Here is a 14,104-nt window from a genome sequence, read left to right on the forward strand (position 1 = left end):
GAGTCTGCCCCACAGGACTGGAGAAGAAACTGCATACTCGGAAGGAGGAGACGATACCACCCATCTCCGGCCTGGAATCCATCAGCACCGTCCTGGGGCTCGGCTTGCATTCCCCCATGGCCACCAGGGGGCGCACTCGTCATCCCTCCCCACTGGTGACCCTAAACCCTAGGAAGGCCAGTTCCAGTTAGGACTTATTTTGGTCTCTGAGTGCATAGCACAATGCCTTGTACCTAGTAGGTGCTCCATAGGTAAGAGCAGAAACTAGGAGAAGAAGGAGTGGGCAGGCACAGACAGATGAAATGGGAGATAGACAATCAGTTTGCAGTCTGAGTTCTCTCTGATTCTTCCACCCACAAAAAGCCCAGGTCCCCGGAAGTCCTGTTACTGAGTCATCATTCACTTGTTCAAAGTTAGACCTCTCATATGTACCTTAATTTCTGGTCACTTCACCCACTTTAAAAACTCCCCCAACTTATTTCTTAACATTTTTAAACAGCTTTGCTTCCTGATACATTTCCCTTAAAATTTTTTTGTCAACCTGGTACCTTGTCTGAGAAATAGGTGCAGTTTTCTTAGCAAGATCCCAGAAGCCAGGCTGACCTACACAAGGAATCCCACCCTGCGGTTGCATGCCCTTGTTTCAGAGCTGCCAGGGGTCCAGAGATGCTCACCTGGGGGGCGCCTTCGATGCCCAACTGCAGTACCGCCTGGCCCTCCTCCAGGGGGAGGCACCTGATGGACTTAATCTGCTTGAATTCGGCCAGGCAGGTGGGCTGTAAGAAAGGAGGGACCCTTCAGACCATCCCACTCCTGGGGTCGGGCCATGAAGATTGGTCAGTCTGGGGGGAGGGGTTGTAAGGAAGCACTGAGAGCCTCCCTGTGGGATGAAGAGAAAATCGAAGACAATGAAGACTGAAAGGATCATCTGGTCTAAGCTCCTCACTCTGCAGAAGAGAAGATGGGTCTAGAGAGCCGGGACTGGCCCAAAGTCATATGCCACATTGGTGATAGAGCCAGGACTGGATCCGCCCCCCCACCCCCACTCCCCCAGGTCTTTTGACTTCCAGGGGAATGATTGTCCCATGTTGCCATTTCCACAGCAACTGTTTTATCTAAGCCAGAGGAACAGTGATGGTGCCCTTCTGTCTTCTCTTCCCCCCAAACCACCCCTGCCGCCCAGCCTCTGCGCAGGGGATAGCACAGAGAGGGAAAGAGCCATCTGCCCCATGTTCCAAACACTCTCTCTACGGCTATTCCTATCAAGGACCTCTCTGATCTCAGCCAGGGGAAGGAACAACTGAAAAGCCGGACAAGGTAGGCGGCAGCAGAGAGGGGAAGGCCACTTAGCCTGGGGCCGGGTGCAGCCTGCCCTTCTCTCTCTCTACCTTTGCATCCTGACTGGTCAGCTGGCGGATGCCCTTAGGGCCAATGACTAGGTCCACAGTGATGTTCCATCCTTGCTGGAATGAAAGGAAGAGAGGACTGTTGCTTCAGTTCTGTTTCCCTCCTACTTCAGAAATTTGAGAAGAAGCTCACTAAGTTAGACCGAGGCCACTGTCTCCTGGGCCCTCCAGCTCCTTCAGTCTTCCAACCCTGCCAGACAGATTACTCTCCTCCCAACACCCTGCTGCTCTGCCCACCTCCAAGATCCGTAGCCAAGATCAGTTCCCTTCCTCAGGCAAGGGAACTTGGCTGCGTTTGACAGTACGTTGGTGAGGCCCGGCTGCCCAAGGGTCTTCGTTTATGTGGGTTGCCACAAGCAAGCACACCCCTTCTTGGTCCCCCATGTTGGCCTCATGGGTCTGTTCCCCGAGAGGCCTGGAATTCAGGTCAGGGAGAGAATAAAAAGGACGTGGCATTACAATGAGTTCACAGCGATAGGTCTCCTGGTCGATGTTGGCAAAGCCCGCGAGGGTGTTGAAGAACTTCATGACACACTCCTCCTCCTTGAGCGAGGCGTACTGCTGGAATGTCTGCTGGATCATCTTCCGGAACTGCTTGGGCTGGGGTAGGGGGCATGGTCAGTGATGAGCGGGCCCTGCTCCTCCAAGCTCTGGCTCCTTCCCTGATCTCACCAAAAGCCTCTCTGCTGCTGGAGGATGGTTCCCAGGCCTTTGCCACGAGAGCAGCAGTGAGCTGTTACCTAAAGCACACACCTGCTGTCTCAAGGGAGGCTCACCATAGCCCTGGCAGGGAAGCATGGGAAGTAGCATCCCTAGGCCAAGAAGCTAATTGGCCTCTGATGTGGAAATGGAGCCAGGTTTCCTAACTGCCAGCCACAGAAAGGGCTCACTAGATGCTTTTATTGGTCCTATGCCCACAGATACCCTGGCTTTCCCAAGTACCCCCAGCCCAATGCCATTAGCTCCAGTCTTGGAAGCCAACACAAAGGGGGTCTCTCTGGCCCCTTGCCCAGTGGTTTCCTCACCTTTAAGTTCTCCTGCATCTGCTTTGGGAAAAACAGGTCCAGCCCCACTTCCTTCCTGAAAGAAAAGGGGGGAAAAGTGACATTTGACTCCCCCTTACCCCCAATCCAGGACTTCAGGCCAATCAGGAAGAGGCAAGATGGCTTGAGGACCAGGGGGATGGGTCCTGCCTGGCTCTGGTCTGGGGATGAACAAGGAAGGGAGTGAATAGGAAAAGCAGGGCAGCAAGGAAGGAAGGCAGGAGAGGCGAGGGCCAGTGTCAAAACTTACTCCAGGAGCTCGAAGTTGGACTTTTTGTCAAGTGCATTGTGGGGCATGTCTTTGAAGAACCGCCTGGAGAAAGAGAGAAGTCATGGACAGGTTGATGGTTGGAGAACAAGGCCATTAGACTGGGGTACCTAATGCCACACATTGGTCTAGAAGCTCCCTTTCTCCTTCCAAATGTAGTCACCAATGGAAAGGAGAACATTACGATTACGAGAGTAAAAAAAAAAAAAAAAAAAAAAAAAAAAAAAAATATATATATATATATATATATATATATATATATATACTCCTGTGCTTTGGGAGGCCCAGCTCTGGCCCAGTTTTGGGGCAGAGGAGGAAGATGGCAGTTCTATCTGTGACCTCTAAAAACAAATGACCCAAGGCAGCCAATAATGATCGTTGGAAGGCCTAGCATTCAGTGGCTCGAGTATATGGCCCTCTAATGGCCCAATTCAGTGGTTCTCAACCAGGGGCAATTTTACACCTCCCTCTCCAGCCTGGAAAATTTGGCAATGTCTGGAAATCTTTGGTTGTCACATCTGGTTAGGAGAAGGGTGGTCCCACCAGCATCTAGTGTGTAGAGGCCAGGGATGCTGTTAAATATTCTACAATTCACAGGATGGCCCCCCAACCAAAGAATTATCCAGCCCCAAATGTCCCTATTGCTGAGATGGAGAAACCCTGCAAGCTTGATCCAAGGAGAGAACTCAGGGATCTGGGAAGAATGCTCTTCCTTGACCCATTTCTCTCTACTGGGTGTCTGACAGAATGGGATAGCAGATCCTGGAGGAGCAGGCCAGCTGATTAAAGCAGGCCCAAACTCTGGAAACCAAACAATAGGTCAGTAGGAATGATATTCGCCTGTAGGACATGAGGAGCCTATCCAGGGCTCTCCCCTGGATGGACGGTCATTCTCCTCCTACTTCTACCTGAAAATGTTTATGGTTAAGATCCCAAATTTCCACACAGCCCCTCATGGAGGCTTTAGAAAGTTTTCTGAACCAGTGTTACCCGCTTGCCCCCCAGGTTCACAGAAAACCTCAGAGCATGCCTGTGCAGTGTTGGTCATAGACAGCATGGCCTCCAGCCATTCCTGCTGGCTCGAGGGAGCTGCAAAATGTACTCCTAGGTAACTAAACAAATTGGCTTGCTGTACGCACTTACTTAATTCTAACAGAATAAGTGTTGGCAAATGCCCATCAGAGAAGAGGGTTTTAGATCTTTCAGGGTTATCCATTCATTCAAATACATACTGCACTCTCAGTCTGTGCCAGGCAATGAGATGCCAATGCCGACTTTTAGGATTTGATAGGATTTCACAATCTAGTGCATGGGAGCCAATCAGGGCCTGGTGGAGTGAAGCATGAGTACAGCAGATCTACGTAGGGTAGGGGAGGTGGGGTGGGCATGAGGAAGGGGAGCCTTCAAGATGCTAAGACCCTGGAGCCGGCTCAGTGGGAAGAACCTATGGCCACCATATTGCTTGTGATGGACACTTCACAGGCATGCTCTGAGGTTTTCTATGAGTGTAGAGTGCGAGCAGACAATGCTGGCTCAGAAAACTTTCTAAAGCTGCAGAATAAAATGAGCTCACCAGGTTGAAAAGGGAACGAGAAGAGTATGACACACAGCAGGGTCTGCTTCCCAGCAACCAACCCCCCCCCCCCCCCCCCAGTGACAGCGGTCTCCTTACGTCACTCCTGGCTTAAGGCAATTGAATGAATGAATGAGCTTTGAGACTAGGGATGGATGAAAGAGTTCCAAGGATGGGGATATTTAAATAAGTCTTAGTAAAAAAAAAAAAAAAATTGGGGTTGGCTAAATGGAAAGGGAAACAAATTTTCAAATGAACACTGAGGAATTAAAGTACGTGAAAATAACAGCAATGTTAGACTATTGGAGGAGATGGTATGTAAAAATGTTTTCTTAGAAAAGGGAAGCTCAGGGGCGCTTGGGTGGTGCAGACAGTTGAGCATCTGGCTCAGGTTGTGATCTCAGGGTCGTGGGATCAAGCCCTCTGTCGGGCTCCATGCTCAGTGCAGAGTCGGCTTAAAAATTCTCTTTCCCATTCCTGCCTCTCCACCCTCTCTCTCTCTCTCTCTCTCTCTCTCTCCCTCTCTCTGGAATAAATAAATAAATCTTTAAAAAAAAAAGGTGGGGGGAAGCTCAGGGAGTACACCTAGGTCATTTCCATCTCCTGAAATCCAACCCACTCCCTCTATCATTGGCTGCCCTTGAAGATCAGTTACAGTGTTACTTTTGATAAAGTTACCCAATCACTCAATGTGTCATGATCTGTGTGTTTCTAACGTTTGGAGCAGTGGAACATCTTTGGGACGTCTGGGAGAACCAGTCACCATCATTTATCGGATGTACCAGTTTGCCCAGAGACTGGGCTTCACAGTCTTCTGTACCTCAGCTATTGTCAGTGGACACCCGATGATCCCCAACCTGCCCGAATGCCCTTACTGAATGAGGCTGCACCTGCTAGGAGAGTCCCCTGGAGTCTGACTGGCTCTACGAAGCCCAGGTCTGCCATTCTGACTGGCTAACACTAGGTGGAAAGCAGGGCACGGGCAGGCGTAGGCCCAAGACTGATGCCCAGGTAAAACCAGCAGAAGGTAAAGAAGCATCTATGCAAAATCCAGTTGGCTGTGTTTGTAGTCTAAAAAGTAACAGAAATATTAACTCATTACCAACATTTATAAATTAACTATGAGACAAAATGCCTTCTGAAGCAAGCTGAATGCTCTTTCTCTAATCTTTACTTATTATCAGTTACTACTCAACTACTCTTGGGGTACACATTCACTCTGAGTTTTTAGGTCAGACTGTTCTGGGACTCTACTGGGAGTGGGCAGTGGTCTTGGGTGCCTCAGGTGAAAGGGGGGGCTACTTGGTTCTTCACACTGGGAAGGTAGCATGTGGCCCATGAATTTCACATTTTAACTTAGAGGGGGGCATATAGATAAAATATCTGGCATTTACAGAGCACTTCCAAGAAATCAATAAAAAATTAATTAGGTATGATTCCAACTCTATGACGTTCTGAAAAAGGCAAATTATGGCAATAGTAAAAATGTGAGTGGTTGCCAGGAATTGGGAGAGGGAGGGATGAATAGGTGGGGCCCAGAGGATTTTAGAGCAGTGAAGCTATTCCACATGACGCTGTAATGGTGGGGGGGGGATAAAGGACAACATACCCTTACCAAACTCCATAGAATGCACAAGATCAAGAATGAATCCCAATGTAAACTATGGACTTTGGGTAATAATCATGTGTCAATGTAGGTTCATCGATTACAAATATACCACGCTGGTGGGGGATGTTTATAGCGGGGAGACCATGTGTGTGTGTGGGCAGGCAGCGTATGGGCAAGTTCTGTACCTTCCTCTCAACTTTGCTTCGAATTTAAAACTGTTCTTAAAAAAAGGTCTATTAAAAATAAATAAATAATAAATAAGGGTAAAGAGAAAAAAGTCATACAAACAATAAATAATTACTGAATATTCTGTCCCTACATTAACTCATTAATTCCTTATAACAATCCTATAGGGTCATTACTATTATCATCATTCCCATTTTACAGATGAAAGAACGGATGGATATGACCAATGGTGAAACTGAATGGTCTGCTCTGGTCAAGAGAGTGCTAGGCACAGCTTTAACCACGCCACGCTCCTCGGCCCCGAATGCTTCCACAGCCAAGAATAAAGACTATTTCTTAGTCTGTCACTCAAAGTCTTCCATAATCAGGTCTGACTGACCTCCTCCATTCATCTCCCACTACCTTCTAGTCTGTTCTCTTCTTTCCACTGATCCCTGGACCAGGAGTGCACTCTCTCCCACCCCCGATTTCCCCCATTGTCTCTGGATGGGATGTATCCTCCTTCCTCGAAAGTTCAGATCCCCTCTTCCTGATCCCTGAGGCAGGATTAAGGGCTTCCGTATGTGTGTATGTTTGGCACATGTTTCATTCTGCCTTATATTATAAGCAACCGTGGACACACCTGTCACCTCCCAGACCAGACCCGGAAGTTTGAGGGCATCTCTGCATGACTTACTAATTCTATACATATTTCTCGGTGCCTACTGCAGCTGAGGACATAGCAGTGAATGACATAGATGGAAACCCAACCTTCGAACATCTCCCAGGACCTTGCCTGGTGCTCAAAGACACATTTACTGAATCACTCGAATGGCAGATAGATGGAAGAAGTAGGCAGCCTGGAGGGAAAAGCAGCGGCAGCCAAAGGAAGCGGGGAGCACTGACCCGAGATGGGGCTGGCGAGCACCTTACCCTCTGTCAGCCACCATTTGTCACCCGCCCCCCCCCATGTACCCACTCTTGTTTCCCACCCTGGAGGCAAGACAGAGCTGGCCAAGAACTCCAGTCCCTGGAGGGTCCTTGAGGCCACATACCTGAGCTCCAGACAGCCTAGCTGCAGGGCCATGCCCTCACTGACCTTGCTGGCGTAGCGTTGCATATAGTCATTCCGGAGCTGGTGAGGAGAAAGGCCAAGGTTGAGAGTCACACACTCCTTCCCTGTTTCCCTGAACAGAGGCCCCAGGAGATGGCAGGTGCTTTGAATACAATCCTGCAGCCCCAAGCCGTCTCTCTCTCTCTCTCTCTCACCCCACCAGGCACAAATGTGTAGCCTCTGCCTCGCTCCAGAACCCTCTAGACTCATGCCTCCATAGGCCGAGGCCCTCAGATTTTTGGAAGCGCTTCCAGACACCGAGGCTTATGAGGCTGGAGTTCAGATTCTCCTCTCCACTCTTCACTTTAGAGAGAAAGAACCTAGAATTTGGGCATGAGCCAATCATTTATTCAAAGTCTTGTTGGTAAGTAGTGACAGATGTCATCCACTCTACATTCAGAGTCTCGCTTTGTGTCCAGCAAATCAGGAGGGAGATACAGTTGGGAGCAGGGACCAGACAGACAACAGGGGCAGCAGGCTCACACGTCCTCAGCGCCCACTGTGCCCCGTCCCGGGCCAGGCACACTACCTGCCTTATTATAGCCAGTGGTGTGTCACAGCAGCTCTGAACAGCTCATGAAAGCCAGGTATTAAAGCTTCTGAAGTTTTGCAAGCTGTATGATATCATACTGGTAGCTTGAAAAATGCCATGGTGGGGGAATATTTACACCATGGAAATTGGCACGTGCTGTACCTCAGAGATTCTTTTCTTCAGAGAGCTGGTTCACCAGCCCCTGCTAATGATACCATTTGGTCCTCACCACAACCCTATAAAGTAAATGTGATTATTATCGCCTCCATCTTCTAGGAAAGGAAACAGCTTCAGGCAGGTAAGTTAAGCCCTTAGAAGATCCTGGGTTAGGAGGTGGCCGAGCTGGGCTGGAAGCCAGGTATGTGAGAGTCTGCGTGCTAAGACTACCACTTCTCTTTGGACCTGCTGTGTCTGCTCACCACCAGGTCTCCTGGGCCGTAAATGGCCACCAGCAAAGTCCAAAAGGAGCTGTGCACATGGGGCGGGGTGAGCCAGCACTCAATGAGCCGTGAGAGAACCAGGGGTGGAACCGTTGACCGGGGACCAAGGCATGTATATCCCCAAGGTAAGTTTCCGAGACTGGGATTTCCAAAATCTGGGCTTCGTCATTCTATCTCCCCAGGTAAGGGTGAGTAATAGGACCCTGGGGACAGGAAGATAAAATACTTACCTGTTGGTAAAAATAAAGTAGCGTTGTCCTGTCTTCTTTTAGGCTTTCCATGAAGTCCTCTGGCAAGTAGCGGATTTGAAGGTCGTACCTGGGACAGGAAGTTCAGACTCTCTGGTTGACACAGGGAAGCTGGTCATGTAAGGGTCTGCCCATGAGGCCGATGGCCACCCATTCAGGGCTCGCTTCTTCTTTCCCTCCTCTGTGGTCGGGCGGAGGACCGTGGAGGACCGTGGAGGACCGTGGAGGACCATGGAGGCCAGCAGGTGGTAGTCAGCGCTAGTCCTGACTCTCCAACTCTTCCCCCTCATGGCAATTGTTTTCCTTAGGTTTGCAGATCACCACGTGACCTGGTTCTCTATCCTCCCTGCCCTACTGTTCCTCCTTCTCCATAGTACCAGGAGCATCCTGCCTAGGGATGTTCCTGATATCTGCCCCGGGGAGGGGGATGTGCTATGAGCCCATGTTAGGCTTTGGCCAACACATGCACTGGATGCTGCAAGAGGACTAGGCTTAAAATGCCACCCAGATTTTCTAGGAGGTTCTCAGAAGTTGGGAAGTGCTCCGAGGAAGGACTTCCCACGGCCTCCCCATTCCATACTCATCTCCCCCCATTCGAGAACCCAGGGCCCTTCTCCTACCTCCACTCGGCTTCCACGTGCAGACACTCATACTTGTCCTGCACCTCCCCCACCGTCATCTGCGGGTGCAGCCAGTGGATCTCATCCGACTTCATGTGCTTCAGCCTTAGCCCATAGCACTCAGCCAGCTGGATGTTGGGCCCGATCCGTCCGCTCATCAGGATGGAGGCAATGACATCCTGGGGAGGAGAATAGAGAGACAGGATTCAGGGATGCCCCCTTCTAGGTTCCCACAGTCCTCATGCAGCCCCCAGAAGTATGATTCTCTAGGGTGGGGTTCCGTCTTAACTTCTCATTTATCTCTGGTACTCTAGCACTTAGTGCAAGGCTTAGTGCACAGTGGGCTCTATCTGATGAATGAATAATTTGGTAAAATGAGACAGAAATGGAGAGGAGAGAGTAGGAGCAAAGGGGAAAAGGCAGCGGAGGCCAAGAGCACAGAATCTGTGCTTCTGCAGCCCACTCCAACCAAACCAATGAATAATCACTGAGCATCCGCCATGTAAAATCACCCTCTGAATGGCTTCCAATTTAGCCAGCATAATCGAGGGTCTGTGGTAGGCACTCCAGGCCCCTTGCATACATTATTATTTCATGGAATCCATACAACACAGGGAAGTAGGTGTTACATCCCCATTTGGCTGATGACCAACTGATGTGGGTTACACAGCTCATGGACCCGGGGCCAGTGGACTCTGAAGATTTCTCCTAGGCCAAGCTGCTTCATGGGGTGCTGGGGCTGGACAAGGCAGAAGGATGAGATTCACATTAATGGATTAAGTGGCCCAGTTTCCACATAAGAAGCATGGCCACGGGAAACAGAGTGTTGACAAGAAATTAGGAACCCTCCTATTCCGGCTTTCTTGTTGATGAGAAGCCAGCCTGCCCATAGCCTGATGCCATTGTTTCCTGGCCTCGAGCCAGAGCTGGATCAAGAAGAGGCCCAGTGGGCAGCTGCCTGGAAGCCCATCTATAAGGTCTTGCCTCATTCTGAAATCACATTAGTTTCAGTTTAATTCAGGTTTCTCATATGGTTGCACACGTAATTGGTGAATTGAGCCCACTCCCAACAGAGTAGAAAGTACCATCAAAGGCAAATTTTTAAAACTCTTCTTATTTTCACTAATAAAATATTAAACCCATATTTAAATAGCACTGTTTTAAAGGAATGCCAAATTACTGGTCTGCCTGGGCACCCACATACATTGGTCCCGCTCTGCTTCCTGCCAGCCCTCTTCAATTCTATGCAGTGGGAAAGCTAAAAGACCCTAAGCCTAAAAGATCCCTTCCCGATTAGGGAAGCAAATGCCCATCAGAGCCATCAACTCTTGCTCTGTGGGATAGATAGAGAAACTGAGGCACAGAAAGCACACTTTAACAGTTGTAACTAATCAGTGCAGGAATCGGAACTGTGGTCTTGGGATGGGGAAGAAGGCTATGATCAATGGGACCTACAGCAAGAGGGACACAGACAAAAGGAGAGCTCACGGCTGTGAAGTTGACCATTTTGTCATTATTTCCACCCATTTCTCCTGCCACTGAACCTCTGTACTGCTCTGTCCACTCATGATTATATTATCCAGAGCCCCATGTTACTCCCAAGCCCCACCTGGAGTCCCAGTCTCTGGTGCTTTTAAATGTAGAGCCTTCCCTGCCCCAAATGAAACTTATTGTCCTATGTCTAATTTCTCCAGGACTGGGACCCCTGTAATTATTGGAAATTTCAAACATATATGAAGTACACTGAAGTCAAAAGAAGAGTATAATAAACCCCAATGTACACATCACCCAGCTTCAAAAATTACCAACATTCAACCATTCTTGCTTCATCCATCCTGCCACTGAGCTCCCCCAACCACCACTTAACTACTACCACTTTTTACAGTTCCTTTAAGGTAAAATTTATAGACATTAAAATGCACATGTCAGTTATACAGTTTATGTGTAATCCACACGCCAATAATTAAGATACAGAACTTTTCGGGGCACCTGGGTGGCTCGGATGGTTAAACGTCTGCCTTTGGCTCAGGTCATGATCCCGGGGTCTTGGGATCGAGCCCCACATCGGGCTCCTGACTCAGCAGGGAGCCTCCTTCTCCCTCTCCCTCTGCCTCTCTCCCTGCTCATGCTCTATCTCTGTATCTCTGTGTCTCAGATGAATAAATCTTCAAAAAAAAAAAAAAAAAAGAGGTGTGCCTGGGTGGGTCAGTCTGTTAAGTGTCTGCCTTTGGCTCAGGTCATGATCCCAGAGTCCTGGGATCGAGCCCTGCATCAGGCTCCCTGCTTGAGGGGAGCCTGCTTCTCCCTCTCCTCCCCACTCATGCTCTCTCTCACTATCTCTCTCAAATAAATAAATAATCTTAAAAAAAAATACAGAACTTTTCAAGACACCCAGAAAGTTCCCTCATATCCCTTCTTAGTCAACTCTCATGCCCATGCCCACCCCAACTCCAGGCAACGAATTTTTCCTCCCATTTTTGCTTAGTTTCACCTGTTCTAGAACTTCATATGATGGAAACATCTAGTATATATAAATCATTCCCCTGTTTCTAGATACCTGGGCTATTTCTTATTTTTTGCTACTGTGAACAAAAATACTATGAACATCATTGTACAGGTCTTTTTGTGTACATATGTTGTCATTTCCTTTGGACAAATACTTAGGAATGGAAATTACTGTGTCAAAGGTAAATGTATATGTTTAACTTTCTAAGAAGCTGCTGAGATCATTCCATTTTGTACTTCCACTATGATATATGAGATGTCCATTACACTATGTCCTCACCAACATTTGGTGTTAGAAGTCTTTTCAATATTAGTCATTTTGATGGTTATGTATAGTATCTCATTGTGCTTTTAATTTGCATCTCCCTGACTAATGATATTGAGCATGTTTTCATCTGGCCATTCATGTATCTTCCTTTGTGAAGGATTTGTTCCAATCCTTTGCCCATTTTTCTGTGTTGACTTTTTATTATTGAGTTGTAGGTGATCCTTATAGATTCTAGATAAAAGTACTTTTTTTATGTGTTTTATAAATACTTTCTCCAGGTCTGTACTGTGCCTATTATCAATTTCCCTGTCAGTTTCTTTTGGTAAAAGTCTTATTTATCAAATTTTTCTTTTATGTCAGTGCTTTCTGCGTACTAAGAAATCTTTGCCTGCCTCCAAATCATGAAGATATTCTCCTTTTCTCTTTGATAAACTTTGTAGTTTTCACTTTTCCTTTTAGGTCTGTGATCCATCTTGAATTGATTTTTGTGTGTGGTGTGAGGTAGGGGTCAAAAAAAAATTTTTTTTTTCTCTTAAAGATCTATGGTTGTTCAGCAGTGGTTGTTGACTTTCATTTTTCAATTGAATTGTCTTACTGCCTTTGTCAAAATCAATTGGCCATATAAGTTTAGGTTTATTTTTGGACTCTCATCACTCCTGATCTATTGATCTTTATTTTTACTCTGCTGGTACCACACTGTCTGCATTACTGTAGCTTTACAGGAGATCTTAAAGTCAAATAGCATCAACCTTTTACCATCTCCTTTCCAAGATTACTGTGCTATTCTGGGTCTCTGCATTTCCATATACATTTTTGAACCAGCTTGTCACTTTCTATTTAAAATGCCTGCTGGATCATGATTGAGATTGTGTTAAATCCATAGCTTAGTGGGGGAGAATTGACAACAGCGTGGAATCTTCCAATCTGCAAACACGTTATATCTCTCCACTTAATTTTACTCTTCTTTAATTTTTCTCAGCAGTGTTTTGCACTCTTCAGTGTATAGTTTTGCAGGTCTTTTGTTAAATTTATTCCTAAATAGTTTATGTATTTTTATGCTTCTGAAAATTAAAAAAAAATTAAAATTAATTTTCTATTTCAGGGTCCACTCCTTTGGTGGCTCCCTTTTCTCCGGGATTTTCTTCAATCTTCAATCTGAGCTCAGTCAGCCCTAAATTCTATCCTCTGATCCCTCAAGCCAGGAAGGCTGCAGCTCTCTGCCCCTCCCACCCCTCCCAGATAGGAAAGTGCCCTCAGGCAAAAAGCCAGAAATTTGCAAATCTCATTCCTTGCAGTTCTGCTCTCAAGAGCAGATTTCCCTCAAGTGTCTGCTAGTTCTGGTCACTCTCCAGGGTTTTAAAGATAATTTCCTTGTTATGTTGTCATCTGCAGGAAGATCAGTCCAGCCAAGTGATTCCACTATATTTGAAATCTCCATACAAAATAGTGAATAAATGAATAACAAAATAAATGAATAAAAAAAAATAAATGAATAAATCTGTATTTTCTGCAAATGGAAGAGGGTTAGAAGGCAAGAAAGCTCCCTTTAGAGCTCCACTGGAGATTCTGGTGCTTTCGTAAAAACAAAAAAAGCTTTGAAACACAAAACAAAATCCTGATGTCCTCTTACACCTTTTCGTCTCTTACTTTTTCCTCCCCTTGGAGCACATGGTATGACCAAGGCCGAAGTCCAGAGGTAGAGGGGTTGGCATTGGCTGCAAAGCCAGGAACAGAGCAGAGGAGGAGGTGGGGCCAGGGGCAGGGATGCTGGTGTGGTGAAGACAATGTTCACCTACAGGGGGATCCAGCAAAAGAGTAAATATATTAAAGATAACGGGAAATAGGCTTCTTAATTATGGAGAAAGTACTTGAAATATGGAGAGGAGAGGGCTAGAGTGGACGCTTAGGTGAGGGATTGAAATTGAAAGAATTGGTGAGAACTCATGGTTTTCGAGGCCTGGAGAGAGAGAGCATGGGAGCCCAGGTGCACACAGGAGGGTAAGCATGAACCATTGAGAGTCCTATGTGTACTTACATGTACTGAAAGACACCCAGATGGTCATTTGCATACCAAACTTTGAGTCTTAGTTTCCAGATACCCTTATCCACTAAAAGGACCCAGGGGGTGCTCCTGGGTGGCTCAGCTGGTTAAGCATCTGACTCTGGATCTTGGCTCAGGCCATGATCTCAGGGTAATGAGACAGAGCCAAGTGTCAGGCTCTACACTCAGTGGGGAGTGTGCCCCTCCCCACTGTGTGTTCTCTCTCTCTCTTTCTCAAATAAATAAATAAATCTTTTTTTTTTTTTTAAAGA

The 14,104-nt window shown here is 47.2% G+C and overlaps 1 protein-coding gene across 4 annotated transcripts in view; it reads right to left on the reverse strand.

The window, feature by feature from the left end:
• Positions 1 to 14,104, reverse strand: part of PTK2B (protein tyrosine kinase 2 beta) — a 126,581-nt gene that overhangs the window by 23,408 nt on the left and 89,069 nt on the right. For all 4 annotated transcript variants that reach the window (XR_003520862.2, XM_027599353.2, XM_027599352.2 and 1 more), the window contains exons 3-10: positions 9,019 to 9,197; positions 8,381 to 8,468; positions 7,120 to 7,199; positions 2,700 to 2,762; positions 2,432 to 2,486; positions 1,866 to 2,006; positions 1,389 to 1,463; positions 675 to 776 (exon numbers count right to left, since the gene is read on the reverse strand). Coding sequence is in view for 3 of the 4 variants with exons in the window: in XM_027599353.2 (XP_027455154.1) it covers positions 675 to 776; positions 1,389 to 1,463; positions 1,866 to 2,006; positions 2,432 to 2,486; positions 2,700 to 2,762; positions 7,120 to 7,199; positions 8,381 to 8,468; positions 9,019 to 9,197 (783 nt within the window). In the remaining variant the exon portion in view is untranslated. The remainder of the gene's footprint in view (positions 1 to 674; positions 777 to 1,388; positions 1,464 to 1,865; positions 2,007 to 2,431; positions 2,487 to 2,699; positions 2,763 to 7,119; positions 7,200 to 8,380; positions 8,469 to 9,018; positions 9,198 to 14,104) is intronic.

This window comes from Zalophus californianus, chromosome 2, assembly GCF_009762305.2.
Source record: "Zalophus californianus isolate mZalCal1 chromosome 2, mZalCal1.pri.v2, whole genome shotgun sequence".
Classification (NCBI taxonomy): Eukaryota; Metazoa; Chordata; class Mammalia; order Carnivora; family Otariidae; genus Zalophus; species Zalophus californianus.